This window comes from Mercenaria mercenaria, chromosome 18, assembly GCF_021730395.1.
Source record: "Mercenaria mercenaria strain notata chromosome 18, MADL_Memer_1, whole genome shotgun sequence".
NCBI classification, from domain to species: Eukaryota; Metazoa; Mollusca; class Bivalvia; order Venerida; family Veneridae; genus Mercenaria; species Mercenaria mercenaria.
This window is the reverse complement of record NC_069378.1, coordinates 32,716,500-32,743,325: the sequence shown is the minus strand read 5'-3', so window position 1 is coordinate 32,743,325 and position 26,826 is coordinate 32,716,500. Positions and strand designations below refer to the sequence as shown.

The 26,826-nt window shown below is 34.6% G+C and overlaps 2 protein-coding genes across 2 annotated transcripts in view; both read right to left on the bottom strand.

Moving 5' to 3' along the window:
• The window catches only part of LOC123538092 (fibrillin-1-like), a 26,275-nt gene extending 4,817 nt beyond the window's left edge, over positions 1-21,458 (bottom strand). The window contains exons 1-24 of the mRNA XM_053529770.1: positions 21,296-21,458; positions 20,854-21,105; positions 20,331-20,520; positions 19,821-19,990; positions 18,466-18,597; positions 18,061-18,189; positions 16,733-16,993; positions 14,019-14,150; positions 13,393-13,470; positions 12,857-13,027; positions 9,759-9,878; positions 8,768-8,890; positions 8,504-8,629; positions 7,356-7,478; positions 6,840-7,100; positions 6,378-6,484; positions 5,020-5,170; positions 4,457-4,735; positions 2,698-2,804; positions 2,255-2,316; positions 1,624-1,793; positions 1,227-1,329; positions 850-866; positions 209-335 (exon numbers count right to left, since the gene is read on the bottom strand). Of these exons, the coding sequence (XP_053385745.1) occupies positions 209-335; positions 850-866; positions 1,227-1,329; positions 1,624-1,793; positions 2,255-2,316; positions 2,698-2,804; positions 4,457-4,735; positions 5,020-5,170; positions 6,378-6,484; positions 6,840-7,100; positions 7,356-7,478; positions 8,504-8,629; positions 8,768-8,890; positions 9,759-9,878; positions 12,857-13,027; positions 13,393-13,470; positions 14,019-14,150; positions 16,733-16,993; positions 18,061-18,189; positions 18,466-18,597; positions 19,821-19,990; positions 20,331-20,520; positions 20,854-21,105; positions 21,296-21,458 (3,554 nt within the window). The remainder of the gene's footprint in view (positions 1-208; positions 336-849; positions 867-1,226; positions 1,330-1,623; positions 1,794-2,254; positions 2,317-2,697; positions 2,805-4,456; positions 4,736-5,019; positions 5,171-6,377; positions 6,485-6,839; positions 7,101-7,355; positions 7,479-8,503; positions 8,630-8,767; positions 8,891-9,758; positions 9,879-12,856; positions 13,028-13,392; positions 13,471-14,018; positions 14,151-16,732; positions 16,994-18,060; positions 18,190-18,465; positions 18,598-19,820; positions 19,991-20,330; positions 20,521-20,853; positions 21,106-21,295) is intronic.
• LOC123539186 (deleted in malignant brain tumors 1 protein-like) overlaps positions 21,353-26,826 on the bottom strand; it is a 21,717-nt gene continuing 16,243 nt past the window's right edge. The window contains exons 18-22 of the mRNA XM_045323700.2: positions 26,379-26,641; positions 25,287-25,497; positions 22,246-22,488; positions 21,685-21,836; positions 21,353-21,490 (exon numbers count right to left, since the gene is read on the bottom strand). Of these exons, the coding sequence (XP_045179635.2) occupies positions 21,730-21,836; positions 22,246-22,488; positions 25,287-25,497; positions 26,379-26,641 (824 nt within the window). The 3' untranslated portion in view covers positions 21,353-21,490; positions 21,685-21,729. The remainder of the gene's footprint in view (positions 21,491-21,684; positions 21,837-22,245; positions 22,489-25,286; positions 25,498-26,378; positions 26,642-26,826) is intronic.

Below are 26,826 nucleotides of genomic sequence, written 5' to 3'. Positions count from 1 at the left end.
GAGTACAAACGCAGGCAAGAATAATAAAATTATTTTATCTTAATCTGTCTTAAAAGCTGAACCATTCTGTTTTTGTCGTATTTAAGCATATCAAAATAAGATAAAAAGTGCAAAATACTTGAAGGGATTTTAACTTTGCCCATCCTTTTACCTGAATAAATCTTTTAAGAACAGGTTAAAGTGTTTCTGCACACAGTGTATTTCATACCGTATCATATCTCTGTTCCCTATCTTCCGGTTTTGTTTATGTTTTCCTATACACACGATAACTATTACAATTATCAGGACGAGAATGAATCCGCCAACAGACACTCCAATGATGAGAGGTAAGTTTGCTGCAAGTTGATATACCATGTAATATATTAGCTACTTTGCAACGTTAGAATCAATTGAAACTCGCTATCTCGCATTCCATTTAGTTCGAAATAACCGAAATTCGACTTAAAACGATATTTTGGGTCGGGACTTGAAAATTTCTTAGAGATAACCGGTAATTTGAGATAAGCGAGTTCAAGACACAAGATTCAACTGTAGTTTGCATTAAAGAATGAAATGTTTTGTAAAGCGCTGTTCTGAATTCAATTACAACAGAAAAATGTTTTCACGTGTCAAATGGTTACAAATATAATATTTATTTAACAGTTTACATTGTATGTATCTGTTATACTTCATAGCATATTATTTAATCAGACTTCAATTTGACTGACATCCTTGGTAAATATATTATTAAATGTATGCTCTTGTAATGATATCAATACATTTTACTAATTAAATCTATACGTCTTTTTTTACAAAAAGGTAACAGCTCAATAAATATATTAAGTAAACATCTATAAAGTATTCACTTACGATCGTTTACTGTTAGCCTGCAAGACAATGAGAACGAATTTCGTTATTGACATAACAGAACACATCACGTCTTTTTAATTATCTTTTTCTTTAAGCTCCTCGTGCATAATTGCCTTAGTCGAGGTAAAAGCTGCACTACGCTTTAAAGTACCAGGACCGAAGCGAACTAGATTCTCGTATATCATATTTAAAAAAGTGCACACCAGGTCTGCGTTCTAGTCCACTACACTTCAATACCGGTATTTAAATATGAGTTCATAAGTGTTTCAACTACCTTAAGTGTACTTATTGTGGTCCAGCATATTCTTAGGATTAATATTATTCCTAGATTTGAATACTCGAAAATCACTCAGCAAGTAAAGTGTAAAAAACAATACCGGCATATAGGGTAACTATTCTCCCGCACACACTGGTACCCTTCTCCGCAAGATCCCACGGTATCATGGTAAACCTCACATGGTTCCATATCTTTGAAAGAATCTGTAATTATACAAGTCAGAGTAAGTACAAAATCATTTATCTGCTTTGTTTGAAGAAAACAGATTACTGACATATAACTGGCAGTATATTTACGTATAGTAACTAATGCGATACATGTACTTTTTTAAAATATTATCTTATTTGCTCATTGCATTTCTACTTTGTGTGTGTATGTAAACAGTTTTAAGGTACTTTTAAATTTCAGAAAAACTTTAAACATTAAGTATATTTTTTATTCTAAATATTTTGATAGGCTTGTTGCATCGGCTTAATTTACATATCAACTTATTTTACCCGTTGCGACGGTGACATTGTTCCCTCCAAATAACAGAACTGTGCCTTGACATAAATCTATTGTTGCTGCTGTCAATGCAGATGCAACTCCAAAGTCGTATTCTTCATAAGTCACTGTATAGTCAATCATTAAACTCACGCGTGTGCTACGAGATTTCAAATGACGCCATCTGATGAATATATCAATGATAAAATTGACATCTCTTACATATTATGTATTTAGTCAAAGTGACGTTATTTGGTTCAGTAAACATTAAAATGACCAGCGCTGACATACATGGTTTATTTCAGGACACCGTCCTGATTTGGTTTGATGACATATGATAAATTTGATCTTTTTTAAATGTAATATAACATGTAATACAGTCAAAACAACCTACTAATGATTTTTATCATTTGCAGCACAATGTATAATGTGAAACAACTAATTCAATATGATAACATAAGGGTCTGTATTCTATGCCAATCCTAAACAGAGTCAAGGTATCAATATACATATCTCTAGAATCTGATTCTAATGTCACTTATCGTTATCTCTACACAAACTTTTCATTTTAAAATGTTGGCTATTGCTCTTGTTGTCTTCGTAATATATAAACAGTTATACAAATTGTCTTTGAGAAAAACTCACCTTATGTCAGTAATATGTATTTCTATATTTGCCTTTGTATAGAGACGGTAAAATTCGTCCAGCTGAAAGAGGAATTATACGTTTAACAGTATATTGTAAACGAACTACCCAAAGAAAAGACAAACATTTTCTAATAACATTCTATTTTGGTTGTAATTTGTTGACGAATAAGAAGTTCGGTCAGAAGTATACAATTTTAGTTTACGGAATATTTCAAACATCAATCATTTATAATATGCAACGAAACCGATAATATATCTCAGTCGTTGTTTCAATATGAGGCCATTGTTGAAGTTTTTGTGAAGATATCTACAAATCATTGTGCATTGTTTTTTTAACAAAAAAAAAACCCCACAAACTGAGTTAAAAATAACAAATAGATTTTAATTCCTATTCAAATATCTGTACTGGATAGTAATGCCCTAATTTTCAAAACCACTTACACTGTGGATGGCATTAGTTTCAAGTGTCATTTTCTGGACCGGATCATTTAGGTCTATTCTTTCAGGAAGATATACACGTATGCTTAGATCAATCATAATAGGTTCATCTGCAAAAATCAATCATAAAAGTTTCATTTTATACTAGAGGGTGGTTAAGGTCGCTGACTTCAAATCGCTAGCCCCTCATCGATGTGGGTTTCGAGTTTCACTCGGGGCGTTGAATTCTAAATGTGAGGAAGACATCCAGCTGGCTTACGGAAGGTCGGTGGTTCTACCCAGGTACCCACTACCTATAATTGTGTCGGTGCGACGTTAAACTAAACAAAATAAATAAAACATATTATACTGACACCGGCCTGACCAGTTCTAATACTACTTTTTAATGCGGAGCGTAAAGCGAGGAAGCTACTTTTACGTCTTTCTGAGTTTGAAATGGAAGTTAACTACATGCATATAAGCTGACATTAAAAAATTCTGTTTATGAAATGCATTAGGATCCCATGAACAAATTGATAAAGCTGATAATGTATAATGAAAAGTCCCTAATGCAGTTTAACGAGTACATACAGTACAGGAATTATCAGCTTGTATAACACATATGCATGAAGTACACTGTTGCCCGGAATTTTGTTTGGTACAAGTCTTTTTTATCTCTGTAACTATTCCTCATAAACAAAATTGTCATATTGTAAATCTATGTGAATATCTTTTGGTAACATGTAACGCAACCTAGCAAAGCAAAAGCAGATTGGTTTCATAGAGATTTTTAAAGTCTGTAAATAAGTGATAATGAAACGTACACCAACTCTCTCATCCCGAAAATCCCCATAATGTTATTACATAGACACCTTTAATACTCTCCCTGATCGATAAAGGTGAAAATATAATAACAAAATAATTTACCACATTTCGCCAAACGGCACTTAATCTAAGAAGGGCTAATGAAACGCTTACAACATTACAATCTTGTCAATTGAATGAATATCAAAGATGAAAAGGAGGCTTAATTTTGTAAAAAATGCAAAACAGTGTTATGGAACCTGTACTATGCATATCAGTTCATGACAGTGGATTCAATTCATTCCCATTAGTCGGAGCTCAGATACTAGCTTACTTACAAGACTTATCCCAACACTGCTAAGTAAAAAATGGGGCATAAATTTGTAAAAATGGAAAATAGAGTTATGAAACCTGTGCATAGCATGACGGATTATCACAGTGAACTAGTGTGTTTCAGTCCATTCCCATTAGTGGGTACTGAGATACCAGCTTACATACAAAAACTTAACCAATATATTTAAGTCAAAAGGGGGCATACTTCTGTAAATAAGCAAGCTAGAGTTGAATCATCACAGTGAACAAGTGTGTGAAGTTTCAATCCATTCCCATCAGTGAGTACTGAGATACCAGCTTACATACAAAAACTTAACCAAACATTTCTGAGTCGAAAAAGGGGCATACTTCTGTAAAAACAAAGCAAATTAGATATGAAACCTGTGCAGTGTGTCAGTTTATCACAGTGAATAAGTGTGTGAAGTTTCAATACATTCCCACAAGTGGTTACTGAAATACCAGCTTACATACAAACTCTTAACCAAATCGGGACGCCGGCGCACGAGTGATGCAAATAGCTCTACCTATTCTTTGAATAGTCGAGCTAAAAATGCAAGAACCGTGTGTTTTCCTTGATATACGTATAGACAGACAAACGTAAATGATTTTTTATCTACCATTTTTGAACACTGGAATTTATACGTACTTTTTACGCATTTGCCGTTAGGATATTCTTTGTACCCATTTATACATTCACAGGTGTACCAGCCAATTGTATTACGACATTCTTTGTTCTCTTCGTTTTTACACTTCAAACTGTCATCACATTCATTTATATCGTTATTGCAGTTGTCCCCTTGCCAATTTGGTAAGCATTTGCACTGTCCCGTGACAATGTCGCATGTCTGTGTTTTATTGGCGGAATGTTCTACGTTGCAGCTGCATTTCGTTGAACAATCTTTTCCAAAGGTATTGCTACTACAAGCTATTAAATGCATACAAATGACATAAATTGAAACTAGTTTGAAACCATAAAAATATGTAATGCCTAGTTACTCGAAACAAATGCTGTACAAATATAGTTCTTTGAAAAACATCATTTTGATTTTGCTAATGGCATAGATAAATGATGCATGAAGAAATGAACTCCTAACACATGATCGTAACGCCAGAATCGTATTGTTTCTCGTAAAGTTAGAATTTATATAAAACGTTCACATTGAGTAGCATGTGTTTGTTAGATATTAAACATAAAACTTGTGTCAGAACCTATACAATTGTCTCCTTGCTTATGAAATCCTTCGTCACAGACGCAATTATATGAGCCATGAGTGTCTAAGCATTTTGAGTTCGAGCTGCATGTATGATTGTTACTAGTACATTCGTCTTTGTTTTCCAGACAGACACTTCCTTGCCATCCCTGAAAAAACCAATTGTTATAAAATCAATAAGAATATCCTTCGGAACCAAAAAACACAACCAAGCAACTTTGTAGCACACTTTTTTGACTGAGTCTGTTCGTAAAAGGTAATGAATTATTCAACACCCCTCACCGCATTACAGGGGGAATTCTGTTATAGTAAATTTTAATGTACTGCGTAATTCCAAAGGAACAGAAAAACGGCATAAAGATACTGCTGTGGAAATAACTCAATATGTTTGACAATTTTGAATAATTCTAGATTCCCGTATTGATTTGCGCCCATATGAATTACTAACATATGCCAAAAGAACAAAAAAATGTTGCTTATTTAATGAATGCGTTCGTCACTTGAACATGCAAGTTCTATGCATGTTCGAACGCATTTGACAAAAAGCCTAACGATACAAATCTAATGTCAGGGTATATAACATTACAAAAAGTTGCTTAACGTTTAGCTAAACAAATAGAAAAAGTGGAAACTCCACAGGTGGCTCAACATGACAAAAATGAAAATGTTGCAGGCTCGGTTTGAGTGATTGAGCCTGTTCATGGACTGTGCTGGATATGATACACTAGTGTATTATTCTATAAAAAGCGGCTGATGGTCCCCAGTTAATATATCGGACTTGCGCTAAACAAGAAAACAATGGGCAGAACTAAACAAACTGAAATTTTGAAAGGGGATCTGAGGTTACGGAGCCTGTATATCACAAAAACTGTCAAATGACAAAATTAAAAAGCAGGCACCGTATCCAAGGGGTGATTATAAAATACCCAAAGCCATAAAAGCGAGAGTATTGGAGCCACACAAGCCGAAATGTTCAACCTGAAAAACTAAACAGTGCCAATAGCACTACATAAAAGTCGTGCTGAATGATCTGAAAAGATCGTAAAGTCTGTTATTGTTTTCCTGTACGCGTTGTTTACTTCCCAAAGATTTTATTCTGCGGTCAGGTTACATGTTACTTAGACCATGTCCATCATTTTAGATCTTGACGATGTGAGAGTTGTCGAGCTGGTTGTTGCTAGGCGCTGAAGCAGTGTCGTTGTAAGGTCAAATCCCAGCTACATGTACGCCTTTGATAATGTAAGCATTAAAATGATGTCTCCAAAACAGATTTCTTTACTTGGCTAAATACAACAACATACTTTTAGACATTTATCGCAAGGAGGCGAACCAATCACTGTTATGTTTAATACTTACCATTTTGCACATACAGGTTCCGTCAACATTGTTACACTTTAATGCGTTTTCAAAGGAGCATTTACACTCTTCATTGCAATTTTTACCATAATTCATAGAGTCGCATTCTACAAATAAAATAAAGTAAAGCTAAACTTTGAAATTAAGGATCATGTAAAAATAAACATTAAATTGATTCAAGATTTTTATGCTTTAAAGCTTGGAAAAGGAAGTGCATCTTCTTCTTAAAAGGTTTTTTAAATATGTTGGATAATTTGGCTTTACCAAAACTATACATGTTACAATTACAAAGCATTAGACAAAGAGAGTACAGCCATGTTTTGAAAAGTCCCCCATCCTTCCTAGTATCAATCAATAATCATAGATTATTTTGTATAGACCACCATTACAAATACAACATTCAGCTTAGATTATGTTCCATACTATGCATCAAATGTTACGTAATCAATATCTGGATACAACCTGCACAGTTTCCGCTTCCTGTCTTATAGTAGCCGATTTCGCATTTGCACCCGTAGCTTCCATGTTTGTTTTCGCAGTCTGAGTTTATCGGGCAATAAGAAATGTTCATTTTGCATTCATCGACATCCTCATTACAGCTGTATCCTTGCCATTCTTTCTTGCAGTTGCACTTGCCATTAACTTTATCACAGCTTTCAGTGTTTGGTGAGACACATGAACAAGTCAGTTCACACTGGTGTCCATACCAACCTTCGTAGCATTCTGTCAACAATTTGGAGTAAAAACAATGTATGTACATCCCTTCTTACTCTGTTACATATTCCTCTGTCAACTTTACAAAGCTGTATATGTATTTTATTACTTATTTACACGTAAACATATTATCGACATTTACTTCTTATTTTAAACAACATGAGATGAAATTTTATAGTTCGTAAAAACAGATTGATCAGACAAACCATCGTTTTCATATTGCATGATCAGTCTTTTTTTTTAAAAAAAGAGACAGAACAGTACCTTGGCACGTGATACCATCATTCATTAGGTAAAAACCTTCGCTGCAGTGACATGTATAACTTCCAAGAGTGTTATTACAATATTGGCTACACAGTCTATTAGCAGCGGTACACTCGTCAATATCTGCAGGAAGAAACTGAATTAGCTTTTATCAAGCAACAGTAACTATGATATATTTATTCAATTAGTACATTGTACATCATACAAATTTCTAATCTGTTATATTTCAATAAATTTGTACGTAAGGCAAAATTTAATTAAATATTTCATTATTACGTTTTGTTACAATATCGGTTACAATACAGCATAAATGGGCACGCTTTCAGCTGCACATGACGTCTCTAAAGTACATGTATTAGAAACTCTTCAGTAAGATAAAAACTGAATGCACATGATAAACTATTTCATTTAATGCTTTGCAGTGAAAAACTGAAATTTATCAGTGGAAACATCAATTTTATATTTCACTGGTTCGGAACTACACTTGAATGCCAAAAATATAAATTATAAATAATTCGACATTTCTTGCAAAATATACTCCATGAAGATAAATATGTATATAAACACTTAGAGGATCATAAAGTTACATTTGTATTACGTTCAATCAAAACAAAATATAATTAAATCTGAAAACGTTGAAAAAATATTCGACAGATTTTCCAAGCAAATATCATGACGACATGACATTATGGCATAAAATGTGATGCACGGAAGTGAATGTGTGAGTGAGTGTGTTTGCTTTTACAGCAAATCGCCAAGAAAAAAATATTATATTGAAACGTACTTTGAAAACCATTTCTATAAACATTGATGTAAAAACATATATATATATTTTGTAGTGTTAAAATTCCTGTCGTAAAAAATAACAATATCGAAATAGATGTGAATTAAAACGTCATGTTCAGGTTTTATTATAGATGACTATATGTTTTAAAAAAGGTTAAAATATTGTTGACAGGAACTGTTTCAACCAACACTGTCAAAGTTTGAACATCAAGCGAAGTCCACGGAGTCGATTAAAATGTGTTTAATAGTCAGTTTGTATCAATTGTTTGATTGATTCAATTATACACTTAATTGTAAATCAATAACATAACTATACAACTGCTATCTTTTTTCAAAAGAACATACTACATGTGTTACAATACCTATACAGATATCGCCACTGCTCGAAAACCCTTTGTTACAAATGCAGTTTGGTTTTCCATCTACCACAAAACATGTTGCATTCCCACCACATTTGTCCTTGTCTTGTTTCGCACAGCCAGAATTTGCTGGAATAATACAATATGTGAAAGCATCAGTGACATTGTATGAATAAAGAATAAAGAAAGTGAAGCAGGAGTTGCCAGATGCGAAAAATGACAAAATAATCAAATAGAAGGAATTGTAAAAAGTATTAAATATAATACCTAGACAGGACTTTCTGTCAGTCAAGTTTAGGCTGAACCCTGGCTCACAGAGACATCTGTAACTTCCGACTGTATTTTCACAGATTTGGTCACATTGATGACTGTGCAAACATTCGTTGATATCTGTATATGTCACAGAAAATGTTATAAAGAATCTTGCAAATAAAAGAATCTTCAGAAACGCACTCGGCATGTACGTTATAAAGCTGCATTTTCTAATACAATAAATTCAGATATTACTGCAAATATGCTAAATAAATGATGTCATTTCAAGTAAATGGCATGCAGAAGGTGTTATATTTGTTCATAATTCATATAACGTTGATCGACTGGTAATCCATTACAAAAGCTGTCTTTAAACGACACGAATTTGTGGTTATAGAATTTAGATCAGCTGGAAGCAAAGAACTAAACAATTAGAAGACATGTCTATGGGGGTTATTAAAATGCAAAACCCTTATGTCCCCAAGCATTAGCTGGCTTAGACACTGATATATATATATATATTAAATATCGCAATTTTACTCAGTATTTATTATTTCTGGTTTTGTTCGAGTTAAAAAGCTTGCTCCTAACCTGATTCCTGAGTTGTCTTGTGCCATATATTTCAGCTCATTTACAATAACAAACAATCAAATGAAAATTTCTGTATTTTAGACAATGCTGAAACTCTAAAAGATACTCACCAATTTTCTTCTATATTATTCTATAGCGACTGATCCGTTCTATTACTCAACATGTACATATTCGGTGGTTTCTTTAGTTTAAGATATTTCTGTTTATTACCTATCTACAATTAATATGCCACTATTTTCTATGCGGTCCTTAAAGGTTGTAAGCGTTTATTGCCGAGGTGGACTGGACTATGAAGTATGATTAAATAATTAGGAAATACAATGCATATTAAGGTGTCGATGTACCGTAATGCTGTTCTAGATATTGTGACAAAATAATTTTGATGAGTTACGCTCCTCTTTTACATATATAATACCTGTGCATGTTTCCTCTTGATAAACAAATCCGTTTTGGCAGTCGCACCTGTAACTACCTACAGTGTTAATACATTGCTGGTCGCAATTATGTTCGGACATGGTTTTGCACTCGTCTATATCTGCAAAAATGTGTCATACGAATAAACTGAATAAACTGAATCGCTAATTCACTGCGATCAAAAATGAATAAATAAGAATAAAAATAACCAAGAATACATATCCAGCAGGGAATGCCAATGCCACGTTCCAAAAATGCAGCCTCCCCAGACCGTAACTCACAGCACGCGGACGTGCAAACGACCAACACACAAACTCATACAAAGCAAACACAAGAGGACAAAAACGAACAAATAATGGAACACATTGGGACACAGCCTTGGAACGGTCAGTGACAAAAACACCACAGGGGAGCTTAAACCGGTTTATTGTGCACCCTTATGGCAACAGAAGGCATGGAATGTAAAACACAAAAATGCTCTTGTAAAATTACATAAAGTTAAACCTTAAGATCCAAAAACGCATGCACTCAATGCCTTTGCGAAAGACAGAACATCAAGAGTAACACTCTGATGGCCCGACGAAACAGGTCAGAACAGTTCAACCCCGGAGGGATTTAAAAGAACTGCCTATCATAGAGTCCTTTCCCTATTCTATGAGAGAAACGTAGCTTTTAACTGTAAATGGGCTAAACACTAAACATGCAGTGTGTCTCAAAACAGTAGGGTCATAATCTCTTTTTATACAAGAGGGTCATGATGATCCTGGATTGCTCACCTGAGTAATATGAGCTACATGTTTCAAATGTCAAACTGATGATTTTTAGAAATTTTTTGGAAGATTTTCCGATGTATAATCAAGTAACCCCTGGGGCGGGGCCAATTTTACCCCGGGGGTCATGATTTGAACAAAGTTTGTAGAAGTCTACTAGGCAATGTTACATATCAAATATCTAAGATTTAGGCCTTCTGGTTTATTTTTAGCAAATTTATAAAGATTTCCCTATGTACAATCAAGTAACCCCTGGGGCTGGGTCAATTTGACCCTTGTTGGGGGGGGGGGGGGTCAAGATTTGAAGAAATTTTGTAGAGGTTCACTAGGCAATGCTACATGTGAAATATCTAAGCTCTAGGTTTCGGGTTTATTTTGACCCCAGGGGCCATGATTTGAACAAATTTTGTAGAAGTCTACTAGGCAATGCTACATGTCAAATATCTAAGATCTAGGCTTTCTGGTTTATTTTTAGAACATTTTTGAAGATTTTCCTATGTAAAATCAAGTGATCCCTGGGGCGGGGTCAATTTTGACCCCGGGGTCATGATTTAACAAATTTTGTAGAGGTCCACTAGGCAATGCTACATATTAAATACCTAAGCTCTAGGCCTTCTGGTTTATTTTTAGCAAATTTATGAAGATTTCCCTATGTACAATCAAGTAACCCCTAGTGCTGGGTCAATTTGACCCTTGGGGGTCAAGATTTGAACAAATTTAGTAGAAGTTCACTAGGCAATGCTACATGTCAATTATCTAAGCTCTAGGCCTTCTGGTTTATTTTTAGAAAATTTTGAAGATTTTTCTATGAACAATCAAGTAACCCCATGGGGCCATGATTTGAACAAATTTTGTAGAAGTCTACTAGGCAATGCTACATGTCAAATATCTAAGATCTAGGCTTTCTGGTTTATTTTTAGAACATTTTTGAAGATTTTCCTATGTAAAAATCAAGTGACTCCTGGGGCGGGGTCAATTTTGACTCCGGGGTCATGATTTAACATTAATATTAAATACCTAAGCTCTAGGCCTTCTGGTTTATTTAAAGAAAATTTTGGAAGATTTTCTTATGTAAAATCAAGTGACCCCTGGGGCGGGGTCAATTTTGACCCCGGGGGTAATGTTTGAACAAATTTTGTAGAGGTCCACTAGACAATGCTACATATTAAATACCTAAGCTCTAGGCCTTCTGATTTATTTTAAGAAAATTTTGAAAGATTTTCTTATGTAAAATCAAGTGACCCCTGGGGCGGGGTCAATTTTGACCCCGGGGGTAATGTTTGACCAAAGTTTGTAGAAGTCCACTAGGCAATGCTACATATTAAATATCTTAGCTCTAGGCCTTCTGGTTTATTTTTTAAATCTTTTGGAAGATTTTCCTATAGAAATCTATGTAAAATCAAGTGAACCCTGGGGCGGGGTCAATTTTGATCCCGGGGTCATGATTTGAAAAACTTTAGTAGAGGTCCACTAGGCAATGCTACACGTCAAATATCTAAGCTCTAGGGCTTCTGGTTTTTGGGAAGAAGATGTTTTAAGATTTTCCTATGTAAAATCAAGTGACCCCTGGGGCGGGGTCAATTTTGACCCTGGGATCATAATTTGAACAAAATTGGTAGAGGTCTACTAGGCAATGCTTCACACCAAATATCTAAGCTCTATGGCTTCTGGTTTTTGAGAAGAAGATTTTTAAAGTTTTTTCTTTCGGTTGCCATGGCAACCAGAGTTATGCATGGAATTCAATTCTTTGAATAATTTTTGTAGAGCTTTACCAAAGGAACATTTCTGTGAAGTTTGGATGTAATTGACCTAGCGGTTTATGAGGAGATGTCGTTTAAAGTAAAAGTTTACGGACGACAGACGGTGAGTGATCACAATAGCTCACCCTGAGCCTTTGGCTCAGGTGAGCTAAAAACGCTTTATAATTTTACCAAATAGAAATACAGTTGGAAAGTTACCATGACACAAAATCTAAGGGAGTTTGTAAACCTCATCCCCTTAAAGATTATGTTTTGAAATACCTTCTCGCAAAAGTGTCTTTAAATTAATACAGAATTTTTAAACTAAATCCTAATAACGGTAGTAAAATCTAGCAAACTGTTTACACAGTTAATAATTACGGTTGCCTTTTTGAAGAATTTTATTTGTAATTTATTGATGTCGTTGACTGCAAAACTGCAAAAAGATATTGAAAAACATACGATAGTATATACAACGAAACACACGTATGAACATGATGAAACAGTAATCAACTTAATGAACAGTTTATAAATTTGCTGTAACAGAACTACTGCATGAAACTGCAACAACAGTTCTAAATTAAATATACCTCTGCAGATTCCAGACACATTGATGAACCCTGTCATGCAGCTGCACATTGCACTGCCAGGTGTATTCACACACTCTGTATTTTCACCTTCACATACAAATGCTTCACTTTCGCATTCGTTTCTGTCAATATCGCAGTTTCTTCCTCCCCAACCATGTTTACAAACACAACCTGGCATCGGACATTAAATTATACACATGCGTTTTTCTTATGCGTTTTTATTTTTTTTCTTTATTGCCAAGATTTATATTGTTGTTCAACTGTGAACCGAGATGCAGCATTCTAGCACTCTGACCTTTGCTGTTAGATGCTTGGCGGTGAGAAAAGAAATAAAGTAATCCTATATCCTGACAAATGAACTCTTTAAGCAGCTTAGCTAGTTATGTATACCAAATTAACAGTTTATAAGTTCATTGCGAAGGTTAAATTAAATAAAAAATTAACGTATGCATCGAGATCATATAAGCATACAACCTAACTTTGAATTAATTTCAAATAAAGATAAATGAATGTTTGATTAGAATTTCGAAACTTACCTAATGTTTTATCGCAATGTCCATGTAAGCAGCTGCAACTCTGCGAACATTCTTTGCCATAATGGAACTCATCACAAACTAAAGTAATGAGAGCAATAAACATAAGCGGCGCAAATAATCTGCCCTCCCTTAGTGTGGCTATGTAAGAAAGTAGAGTTTATCGTATGAGAAAATCACACGTGTTTTCGTTTTGCGTTTTTCGTAACAGTGTTGTTCGTTCTGAATGTATAGATATGATATAGGGATCCTAAAGCATTGTCAAAAGCTAATGTCTTATGCCAACGACGGGGCATTATTTCTGCGATTTAGGAAGAGGCATCTCCAATCTAGTATTAAAAGATGTATTTGCAAGATGTTGAACTTGTGGCACGTGCGAGAACCATCCAGTTGGATATATGTATGTTACTACTTTCTAGCATGAGACGGAGTGAGCCAGAAATAATGAGCAGCCTAAACTCTTTAAGACGAACTGATACAATCTGAACTTGGTGTGACTTTCAAGCAAACACTATATGAACCTAACTATTCGTTGTATTATCTTAAAAATGTGCGTGCAGAAATTCCTTAATGTGAAAATATTAATGTAAATGTATAAATTTAAAGAATACAAACTGTCTATAACAAACCTGAACATGTCCGACCATCGTTTTCTAGCTGTGTACCAACAGGACACTTGCATTTAAAAGATCCTTCAATGTTGATGCATTCAGCATCATCAGCACATAGGTTCAAACTTTTGTTTTTGCATTCGTTTATATCTGTATTTCAAACAATATGTACGGCATCAATCTTTTGTCAGTTATAATGTATATGTGGTATATGTTATTTTTTCAGTTTGCATTTTCTATGTGCTAAGACGACGACATTAGTATGATGATTCAGACCAATAACATTTGAAATGCCATGAATGTGATATTTCATATTTATTTGGACAGTGTGCATTTGCACTTCAAACATCATGCCTTTTTACGTTTGCTATTTTGTAATTGAAAATTCAATGATACAACAAAATAACTAAAAATAAATGCCATCAATGCAAACGATAGGCAAAACTTGCCCAGGGTCTGAGCACCCCTGTTTGACAAACATTTGTGACACAGACAAACAGACAGACAGACTGGCTGACAGACAAGACAAAATCAATATATCTCCATACATAAGACATAAACATATATTGCTAGCAAGGACAAAAGTTTAAATTGGGCATTCGTTCACAACCATGTTTCTAGCACCACTTGATCCAGAAAATGAATACCCGTTTTTTATTTTACCCACCAGGACAATGTGCATTCAGCCATGATAATCCTAACAAAGTCCACATATTCCAAAAATAGCCCGAAGTATATTTTTGAACAAAGTAAAATTACACTCTTGTTAATTCTAAAATTTTGTGATGATCACAAGTAGTGAAGAAACACAGAGATCATTTACGTTCAAGTGCACTTTAGGTAATTTGGTTATTAAAGAAACTTGAAAAAAGAAATTTTTGGATGACGTTGGATAAAGAACAGATCCATATATTGGTTGTATCGCAATGTAATCTGATATTAGTCGAGTAAACGTAATTCCTAAGAGGAAGCCAAATAATACCAACGTAATCATCTTTGCCAGTTTTTATAGTATTCCGGCTGATATTGTATCTTCATTTAATAATACATGAAAAGGAAGCCAAATAATACTGACGTAATCATCTTTGCCAGTTTTTATGGTATTGCGGCTGATATTGTATCTTCATTTAATAATACATGAAAGGGCTTCCGTGGCCGAGTGGTTAAAGTCGCTGACTTCAAATCACTTGCCCCTCATCGATGTGGGTTCGAGCCTCACTCGGGGCGTTGAATTCTTCATTTGAGGAAGCCATCCAGCTGGCTTACGGAAGGTCGGTGGTTCTACCCATGTGCCCGCTTGTGATGAAATAATGCACGGAGGGGCACCCGGGGTCTTCCTCCACCATTAAAGCTGGAAAGTCGCCATATGACCTATCATGTGTCGGTGCGACGTTAAATCAAACAAAAAAAAACATGATAATATGCTGTTCATCCAAAAGCGTTACAATATTCAGAAGATGTGTAGCTAGAGTCAACAACAATATTTACCCTTAGAGCAAGTCTTGCGATCATCGTTTAATGTATATCCAAAATGACAGTAGCAGCTGTATAGACCTGGGCTATTCTTACATACTTGTTCGCATCCTGCTGTTCCAAGTTCACACTCATTTATGTCTACAAATGTAAAAGTAATAACAGCTGAAAGGATCGTTTCAATTGGCTTTTCAGATTGAAGATTTTAGCAAAGCTAAAATCAAATTACTTAATGGACCTGATTAGCCATGTCATCATATTAAACGCTCTTAATTGTTAATTTCGTAAGGCTATGGGCGAGCAAGTTGTGAGACATTTATTTCGTATTAACGAAGTCTTAACATGAACTTGACGGACATTTTGGTAACTGCATTTTGTTTAGAAATCAATGCTCATTTCTATGATATGTCCTTATCGCTATAATATAAAATTAATTGATCTATGACAAAGACAGAATGTATGTCATAAAATGACGTAATCATTATCTGTTCGCACAATTATTGACATGGAATATTACTTTACAAAAACATACACAATACCTTTACAATGTGTCCTGTTCAATCTAGTAAAGCCGTCATAACAGCCGCAAGTATAGCCGCCAACAGCGTTTGTACATGATTGCATACACTCATTTGTTATAGGATTTGAACATTCATTAAAATCTGCAAAAGGTAAATTCTACTACAGAAAACGACTGCATAATACCCTTTCCCTAAAGGGTTTGAACATTCATTGAAATCTGTAAAGTAAAATTGTTCTAAGTAAAATATCGGAAAAGCAGGATTTTGATTTTTTGTTTGGTTTGGTTTAACGTCACACCGACACAGTCATAGGTGACATGGCGGCCTTCCAGTTTTTCATGGTGGAGGAAAACCCAAGGTGCCCCTCAGGGAAGAACTTCATCATGGGCGGGCACCTGGGTAGAACCACCGACCTTCCGTAAGCCAGCTTGATGGCTTCTTCACATGTAGAGTTCTTAGCCCTAGTGAGGCCCCCACATCGGTGATTGGCAACTGATTCAAAGTAAGCGACCTTAACCACTCGGCCACAAAGGGCATCCCCGACCCCACCCCCTCGACAAAAAAAGAAACAAATAATTAGAAATGTCCAAAAAAAGTTTACAATATCTTTTGTTTTCAATCTATTATCAAATGTTACATCAGTTGTGATTGTAAATTGTAGTACACAAATTCCATTTTATCTACCAGTCACGGCAATGAATGCAATCAAATACACTTATATATGACTCTATAACTTACCCTCACACAATCCACTACTTGATTCAATGTATCCTTGTCTACAGTTGCACATGTATGATCCTAAGTTGTTGTTACATTCTTTCCTTGGGTCTTTGCAGACGTTAACAGGAAGTTGACATTCATCGATATCGATGTTACACTTCTCACCAGTCCAGCCAGCTGCACATATGCAGCCTTTACCAGGATCGCATCTGTCTGTCCCTTGACCCATGCATTCACACATATTGATACAGTTCACACCCCAAAACGGGACCTCGCATTCTTAAACGGAAGATAGCTTTAATAAACTATAGTATATACATATAAAATAGTAAAAGTGAAAAATCCACAGGTCGCCCAACACAACAGAAATTTAAATGTTGCAGGCTCGTTTTATGTTAGCCTGTTTATGGCGGTAGTGGAGTGCATGCTCCCGTCCAAACTCCCTAGCACCAGAACACAACCCAACATTCACACATTTTACATGTATCAACATACTATTTAGATAACTCCGCAGATGTATTCATACGGCGGTGTACATGGAAACTTCAATGATACACAGAGTGCAATTACATGACAAGTGGCGTATGTCCCCTGTTAGAATAATTGACTTGCCCTAAACTAGAAAACAATGGGCAAAATAAACAAACTTAATTATAAGGTTATGGTTTATCAGCAAGAACAATATTTAGAGGTTGATTAAACAATATCCAAAGCTATGACAGCGGGAGTTCTGGTACCATCAAAGCCGAAATTTTCAAGTTAAAAAACAGTACCGCTATCAAAACTAAAATGACGTGCTGAACAACCTGACGTTTCATACTGAAATGTTGTTGTTCTGATGCTGTCATTCCTGTTAGGTAAATACATGTCTAGATGTTAGATACCTGTTCTTCAGAGCTCATGGTTTACACCTCATTCTAGCTTGCAAGCAGTCAAAATGTCATGTCACTTATATATTGAATACTTACTTTTACATGTCGTTGGCCCTTGCAACTGGTATCCGACAAAACATGTGCACACAAAACTGCCATTTGTATTCATACAGTCTTGAGGACAAACACTTCTCTTGCATTCATCAATATCTAAGAAAGTAGTCTGAGTATGAATTCAAAACAAACATAGCAGCAATGATTGATATTTTTGTAACTTTAGAAAATATCACAGTCTCTAATGAAAATACACTGAAATATCAAATTTTCTATTTCTTGACGTCAGATGACTATGATTGCTTTACTTTCTCGAAACTGGGTTCATTATTGTTTCTTCTCTTGAAAATATAATGCTTGCCAATCAGTATAAGTGTAATATGACTACATTGACTTGAATTTTAGATATGAATAAGCTACCTTTGCACGCTTTTTCTGTATCATCTAGCTCGTATCCAGATTCACAGAAGCACCTGAAACTATCCTTATCTTTAATACATCCATCTGTGTTGCCACAGCTTGCGATTTCTTCATTCGTACACTTGCCATCTATGTGTAAATCATTTAAAGAAAATTACAATGTCTTTAATACGTAAACTATGTTCCCCCATAAAATGTGAAGGAAATAACTTGTTAGAGGGCTACAAATCTAAAATACAAGTAGATATATAAATACAACAATAATGCTTTGACCCAATTTCGATTCAGTGTAGTACACATATGTATTTGATGAAATCCATTTTTCAATTCAAAGCAGAAATTTCTTATTATATATTGAGCAAATTTTAACCCGAATAATATAGTAGCATCAATATATATGTTTACCAGAACTAGCATCACAATTCCATGTAGTGTCGTTAAAGATGTATCCAGGGAAGCACAGACATGAAAATCCGCCCATCGTGTTGTTACATGTATGAGAGCAGTTATGTATTGCTTCGTCACATTCATTGATATCTGAGATGCAAATAAAAACATTACATTCAAGCACAATCAAGTGTCACATTTTAACAATCGTTTTCAGTATGTTCTTGTGTATGAGGAACATTTTGAATAGGTTAAGACAAGGTTAATAAGATAGAATAGTTTGCTTTCTTATTGTTATGTATGTTATGTAATTACTTGATTAATGCCGTAATTGCATATTACACAATCAGCAGTTAAAAAAATCTCATTGGGAATTATTTACCCATAAGTAACTGATAAATATTATGACAGCAATTGTTAAATAATTACATACTGAAAGTGCCAATTTACTATATTGGTCACGTTTATCCTATTAACAGAAATTTTAAAGTATGAAAATAAATCAACTGTCCTCTGTATTACAAATTTTAGAATTCATTTTATCAAGGAGCTTGCAAATCACAGGTTACTGTATGTAATGGAATTTTAATTATCTACATTCAAAGTCAATATTAGATCGAATATGTTTGTAATTTGTGTATACCGCTGCATTTGCTTGCATTTCTTCCATCAACTCTGTACCCATTATCACAGCTGCATTCATAGCTACCTTCCGCGTTGGTACAGGTATGTTCACATACGTTTATGTCACATTCATTAATATCTTCAAAGGAAACATAAAGCAAGTTTTATTCAGTTTAAATTGATTTAGTTTGCACACCAAGAAGACGAGAAGTTATCATGATATCACGATTAAAAACCTTAAATATTGTTTTACTGTGTGTAAATATAATTCAAGCTAAAATATAGTATTGTATCTTAAATAACTGGGATCTATCCGTCAAGCTGGATTTCATACCAAAACATTCGTCATTATAATCGTTATTTGGAAAAAATCCAGACGGACATGGACCGCACAAATACGTTCTATCTTCCCTTTTCTGCTCTGATGCTGCAAGGCTTGTACAGTTCCTTCCTAATGAACAAGGGGTTGCAGAACAGCCGTCGAAATCTTTTTCACAGTCAAGACCTATTGTAAGACAGAAATTTATACAGTGGCTAAATGTAGTGAATACTACAGAACAATTCTAATTCTGAAAAACTACGATATTAAAAATGAGTATTAAAATTTATGTCTTAACTTTTAGGAGCGGTGCAGTGGCATACTGAATAGCAACTTACTGAAAGTTGAATAGCCTTATCAAGTACCAGTTTCTAAAATAATAATGAAAGAGTGACATAAAAAGAAGGGGACATATATCCGTTAGATTAACCTTCATATTCGGGCTGACAGACGCATGTTGCGTATTTGAAATATTCCGTCTCTCTTGGGTCCTCTCTTGGTTCGTCAGTACAATAGCCACGCCCATTGCAACCCGTACACAACAGAACACTCATAATGAATGATGGAGAAAACCTGTCTTTTGAATTTTTTGCTGAAAATCTATAATAAAAAATTGTTCAGGTTATTTTCATTCCACATGTTATAGGAATGGTTTCACAGTAAGAATTACGATAATAACATTTAAATTTCACTAATTTTAGCTGCATTCTGATTAAAAGCTTGAAGCTTATTTGAATTTCTCTCGAGGCCGATTCACATAAAACAATATTGATGCAATATGTGACGTGTGGCTATGACCATAGTGGGCTTGAACCTATGACCATTTGGTTGACCGACTGACACCTTAATCACTAGTCGGCTACTTTCATTGAAAGAGCATTTGCCCTACTTACATTTTTCTGTTACTGATACATATAAAACGAAAAAATTTAAAAAATACCGAATCACCGCTGGACTCTCATCTAGTTGAATATATGAAACGGTTGATGTAGTATGGTTAAATACAGCACTGGCATTATTTTCGATGAAATGTATACTAGAGCCTTCGTCTAAAGTAACTCTACACGTCACATTTTCTCCTTTAACAGCATTCACTGTTTCACATCCTTTCAGAGACGGCACAGTTTTACCTGTAAATAGATAACACTTACGTACATACTAAATACATGATTCATAAACATAGAATCTTTACAAAAATATTAATATAACTGGGCAATCTGTTGTATAAGTCCATTGTACACGTGTATTTAACATAATCTCCGTATATCACGTTGAAACAAACAAAGCGAAATGGATAATGACTATTATAATATTGATTAAATTTCAATAATTTTTTTTTGTAAAACATTCAAAATGATATGATTTTCTTGTAATATAAATTTTGCAAACATCTACATGTATAAAATATTTAAACTTCTGTGTGCAATTAGGACACTCAGTGCAAACATTTTAACATCTATTACCCATTTCACTCCGTGTCCAATCAGCTTGACTCGTAATGCGATTTGTATCTTTAGCAATCTCTGTCTTCTCCGTGAACACAAGATCATATACACACTCAATATTTTGTGAACCGTTACAAGCCTTTTCTGCTTCTGTCCTTTTATTGGGATCAACTTCATCTAAAAAGCCTGGTACGTAGCTGTCATTGTGATAATCGTAGTGTGTTTTTCCTTCACTGTACATGAAGGCAGATCTATTAGGATTTATCGCCCCTGCAATTAACAAAAAATTAATTTCACAAAAGACGTGTTGCTTGCTTGCATTTTAGGGTAACTAAAACAATTACAAGAGCCGCAGCTTCATCCGCCATTAAATTTATTTACATACAAAATGTAGGAAGTAAAATTAAATAATGTCACTATTATAGTTCTTATTTTAGGAATAATGGAAGGAATTACATACATGTCTTGCAATATGCAAACACTTCTCTTTCAGATATATTTGTAAAAAGAACAGTTCCGTTCGGCATCATGAATTCATTGCTGACATCCCCATCATAATTGCCAAGAAGACCAGCTGTAACGTTGCGCAGTGCCTGTGGGACAATAGTGTTCAGGGAGAGCATTTCTACACTAGCTGATATGTTCAGTGACAAACCTGTGAATACAAATCAATACGGTAACAACAGACAACTCTCAATAATGTTTTGCCAAAATAAAATTGCTCAAGCTTGCATAAATGCGACATCATTGCGTACGCACTTAGTGCATTTTTACTATTTGCTTGTTTTCTGGTAAAGAGCAAAAGTATTTGTAACAAAAAATACAAAAACGCATGGCATAATACATTACCACTTAATGGGAAAAGTACACTCAGTGTTTCATCTCTTTTAGATATTACAAGGTTATCTTCATCTGTTGTATACGAGAAAGGGTTTTCAAGATCTGTATGTGTTTTATATATATCTGCGTCAGGTCAGCATTATTTCCATATAGATTTATACCTGGCAAGAAAAAATATAGTATTATATTCATATTTTATACATTAGGTTAGGTGAGTCTGTCGTACTTTTTTGCTTCAAATAAATTTTTTCTTCTTTTTATTCGAATTTCTGATTGGAATAGCTTAACTTAAAACACAAATTGGTTCTATTTTGCATTTCGTCCTGGTGCTTTCATTAAGAATGTCAACTCTTAGGGTTTTGAACGTGGCTAAAAACAAATAAACAAAAACTAGTCATCATCATAGCTGCATTTATAAGCGCTACCCATATTGAAAAATAATGCTGCGAAAAAACAATATATCCTTCATTTATATACGAACTATTACCATAATATGGATCACATTTGCTTAGCTTAACTTATTCATTTGAAATGCATAGGATATGGAGACAAGGAGATGTAGCTAGGTACCAGTTTTTGCTTGGTTCAATTCAACATGTATAGAAGCTCCCGATGATTCCATTGCCGCAAATGCACTAAATACTGTAGCATCGGATAAAGTTCCATCTTTCTTTCGTGCTCTCTCTGTTCTTGCTTGCAGATCAAAGGTAAAGTTTTCTGTCCTTACTTGCAGTAGTGTATATTCTCCAAGACCATTGAAGGTAAATGGTAAGCCGTCCAGAGTTCGGAAATGCGGGTCGCCCCAGAATATTCCTTCAAAACATCACATAGCAGTACTTTAAATGCGTCAAATACATTTCCAATAGTCTTTTCTATTGTTATGTACGTGTCATTCCCCTTTATTTTTCACATAATTTTTTATTGATACTTTTATATTGATGTCTCATTGTTTACTGTAAAGCCTGTCCTAGTTTTGAGAAATCATGTATGTCAACAAATTATTTATCAACTAGATCCGATTTAAAGGCTGATAAACAGGGTGTTTACATTATTTTGAAGTTTGGGTTTCTTGGTTTTCTAGAATCTTCTTTTTATTCTTAGTGATACATGAAAGTGCTGGAATCTTCCATGAGGCATTAAATAGCAAGTTGTTTATGAACAGGTAGAACCTAAGTAAAATAGAAAAAGTGGAAAACCACAGGTCGCCGAACACGACATAAACGATAATGTTGCAGGCTCAGTTTGATTGAGCCTGTTCATAGACGGTAGTGGAAGTGCAAGCTACTGTTCGCGCCCTCTAGTCCCGTGTTGAGCAGAACTCAACATTTACACATGTTTTAAGTACCAGAATATAATTTTGAGACATCCGCAGATGTATTCATACGGCGGTGCAATGGAACCTTCAAATGATGCACAGAGTACGATTCCATGAAAAGCGACGTATGGTCGCCGGTTAAAATAACGGCTTTGCCCTACACGAGAAATAAACTAGCAGAACAAAACAAACTGGAATTTAGAGAGGGAATCAACGGGTACAGAGACTGCATATAACAGAAACTGAAAAAGACACAAGTAAAAAGGTACTATATCAAGGGTTGATACCAAAAGATACCGAAAGCTATTAAAGCGGGGGTACTCGAACAACAAAGCTGAAATGTTCAAGCTGAAAAATTAAACAGTACACGTCTAACACAACATAAATGTCCTGCTGAACGATCTGAAGAGGTCGAAATATAACAGCTCTGACTGAAGGTACGGGGAGACTTTTTACGGCCGCCAAACGACACAAAAAGAAGACCTTACTGAAAAACTTCCCTGTACTTCTTAATAACAAAATATTACCAGTTTGGACATTTAACATTTTGCGAATTTCCATTAACATCGTGATATTAAAACTTATCTTTGAAGAGAAGGATTTATATTTTTTGATATACTAAATTCAATTTGGATTCTGTGTGAGATTTGGAATTAATATTGATTGAATTTAGATTTGACCAGAAGATTTTAAATGGCCCGAAGGATAATTGGAATCTTCTATTTCAAAGTGTTGTGACTGGCAAAGTCCTTGACATTTATTATAGATGTTTGTAGATCAAATCTCAAATTATGAAAGGTTATAAGCTTGTACCTGAGGCATACAGACAAATATTCCGAAATTGTAGAAAAGATTCAGACCAGACCATGTTGAATTTGCCCGAATTAAAGAGCAATTATTTGAAAGGGGATGTATATCAAAGCAGATAGGAACTAGTTATGATAATCTGAGACAGCTTATGTAACAAATTTAAAAGGTGTATTGGCACCGTGGTTAAAACTTCCTTGTTTGAAAAAAAGGTTGAAAATATAGAAGAGGCTGCTATACTTATGATTTATGTCACAAAGTTTCCTTCTACAGACCAACATGTTTTCAGTAAGTAACCCTTTTTTGTCACAAAATACTAGGTTCTCAAATGGTAATAACTAGAGCTATCAATGAAGGTGATGAATGTACCCCCCGCACGCACTGACACAGTAGACGCACATAAGATTGCATAATTATGTGGACTGTATGTATATAGCATAGTAACAAAAAAACAAAGTCCCGTAACTCAATTGTTTTTCTGAAAGAACCTAACATGCACCATGCACAACTTCTGTTGTTACTGATCACTTTTGTGAAGTTTCATTAAATTGTGTCATGGGGATAAGGAGAGTTGGCGCGCACAAGATTGTGTCTACGAATGAACAGACAGACAGACGGACGGGCAGACAGACGGACAGACAAACAACCTGAAACCAGTATACCCCCTTACAACTTCATTGTCGTGGGGTACAATTATAATACAGGAAATACTGAAAAATAAAAAAAAATAACAGGTACTAAACCTACTGTAAAAACCATTGTCTGTACCTAGTTGCAGCTATTGCAAGAAAACAGGACTCTTTATTTCTGAAGGGTTCACTCTTAGGAGGAAGAAGGGAAAAGATGAGACAAAGCATACATGCCTTACATGTAAACCTTAGTCTTGTTCTGATACGTTTACTGTTATAGAGGTCAAAGACACCAATCCTGATTCTATCATTGAGGTAGATTTGCATTAAACTCGTGGATTTAAAACTTTATCTTTAAAGGGACGATATGTATTATTCTTTAGATAATACTAAATGCAGTCTGGATTCTGTGTGAGATTTGGAATTAATATTGATTGAATTTGAATTAGACCAGGAAAGAATTTTGACTATTCTTGAATATTAAATTTGGATTTTACGGCTAGTTAACATTTCTAAGGTACTTCAATAATTACTTTTCAAATTAAACTTTGTTATAGTTGATGGTTAGTTTTTCTGTTTCCTGTATTATTTTAAGTAACAAGCATTTTTCCCTTTAGACGTATTATTATATACGCTTTACTAATAGATAAATACAAAATCTCATGTTTTCAAACATTCTACTCTAAAACCTCCTTACCAATATAAAGTCAATTAATATAAATAAGCAATAAAATGTATCCGATTATTCGTGAAATGCAATTGATATAAGCTAATATAAAATTCGTTTTCATGCAAATCATTGATGATTCCTTTTTATTTACGTAAAAAATAAACATAGTACAAACGAAACTAATGCCTACCGAAGTCATATGGTGAATTTCTGTAACATGCACCAGTTGGACGTAAGTCATAGAAAAGTTTACAGTTTCTAGAAAGCTCACAGCAAACTTGCTTCGGGTAAACATCATGTTGATAATGGTCAGCTTTATGCTTAGGATGATAACGGTAAAAGCTGCCAGCAACTGGACGCCGATTGGTCCACAACCATGTTGATAAGTCGTAGCAACATGACTGAAAATAAATGCTGAATACTTATTATTTGTCGTTATTTCGACTGTAGTTCAACTTGATACATCACTTAGTAATAGTTATTGACAACTGTATTAAATATATTTTAATTTAATGTTTATCCCAAATGAAAATAAAGGGTAAGGACCCACATTCTGAACCTCTCAAATTAAACATCAAAATGTGGTTTAAATCAATTATGCTTCAGCAAATTGTTTTTAAATCCGATAATGTTTTGAATACCGAAACATAATTCAAACTATATTTCTTTTTTCTGATGGCAAAAATATTCACAAAACAAAACGTTTCTTGTACTTTGCTTCCTCAGTTAAAATTGATTCCCATCTTTCTTATTGCAAATTACATCTCATTTGATATATTAGGAGTATCAAGTGTTCCGTACTGTATAGTTTGATCAGGGCACACAATGTCGAATATATGTCTCTAAACAGAGTCTAAAATATGTACAGTCACCACGGGTTATTACTGGAGAGTCTAACAGTCAGTCAGAGCACACGACTGTCATAATGGCGGAGTTCACTTCTCGTGTAAGCTAGGTGTCATTAATATCGGCTATTTTAAATCATATGTTATATTTTATTAGATAACTCATAGTTTATAAACAAGGAACATATGTATCATAGCATATATCAAATTATTCAACATCTGCAAAACAGAAGCACTCGTCGTGAAATGATTCCATGATATCTTACGTTTTAACTCTTGTATTAAATTAAAAAAGGCTTTTTTGCTATTAAGTCGCACGATTATATCAGTTGTCGTTACGCATGGCATACGAACTATACACATTCCATACACGAGTGATCTTTTTGTCAATAAATGATAGAAAATAACGTTTCTGTAGCGAAATATGGGTAATATACCTTTCCATATGGTTGGTAAATTTGTCCAGGAAACATATCGACACACGTATATGGCACCTGCAGCCATCTTCGTATATTCCAAAACCAGGGGTCAAATCTAGATAACCAGATATCACATGGACAATCAGGTAATCGACTTGCTATTACGTCAGTCGTCTGTTTCTCTTCTAGATTATCATTGTACCATCTTATGCAATCCACAGCATGGTTTGGTTGGGATTCCATTTCATCTGTTAAAGGTTTAAATACTAACCCAGCTACGCCTAAACAAATAAGAAACAGACAGTATGCTAGAATTTGTGTAAATTATTATCCACTATAGATTAATACAATTAAATTGCTTAACACTGGTCCTTTGTGAAATATTTTAAATATAAGCTACACTTCACAATGCATGTGTTTTGTTTCGTTTGTTCTGAAAGTGTGTGTGTGTGTTTGTGTGTGTGTG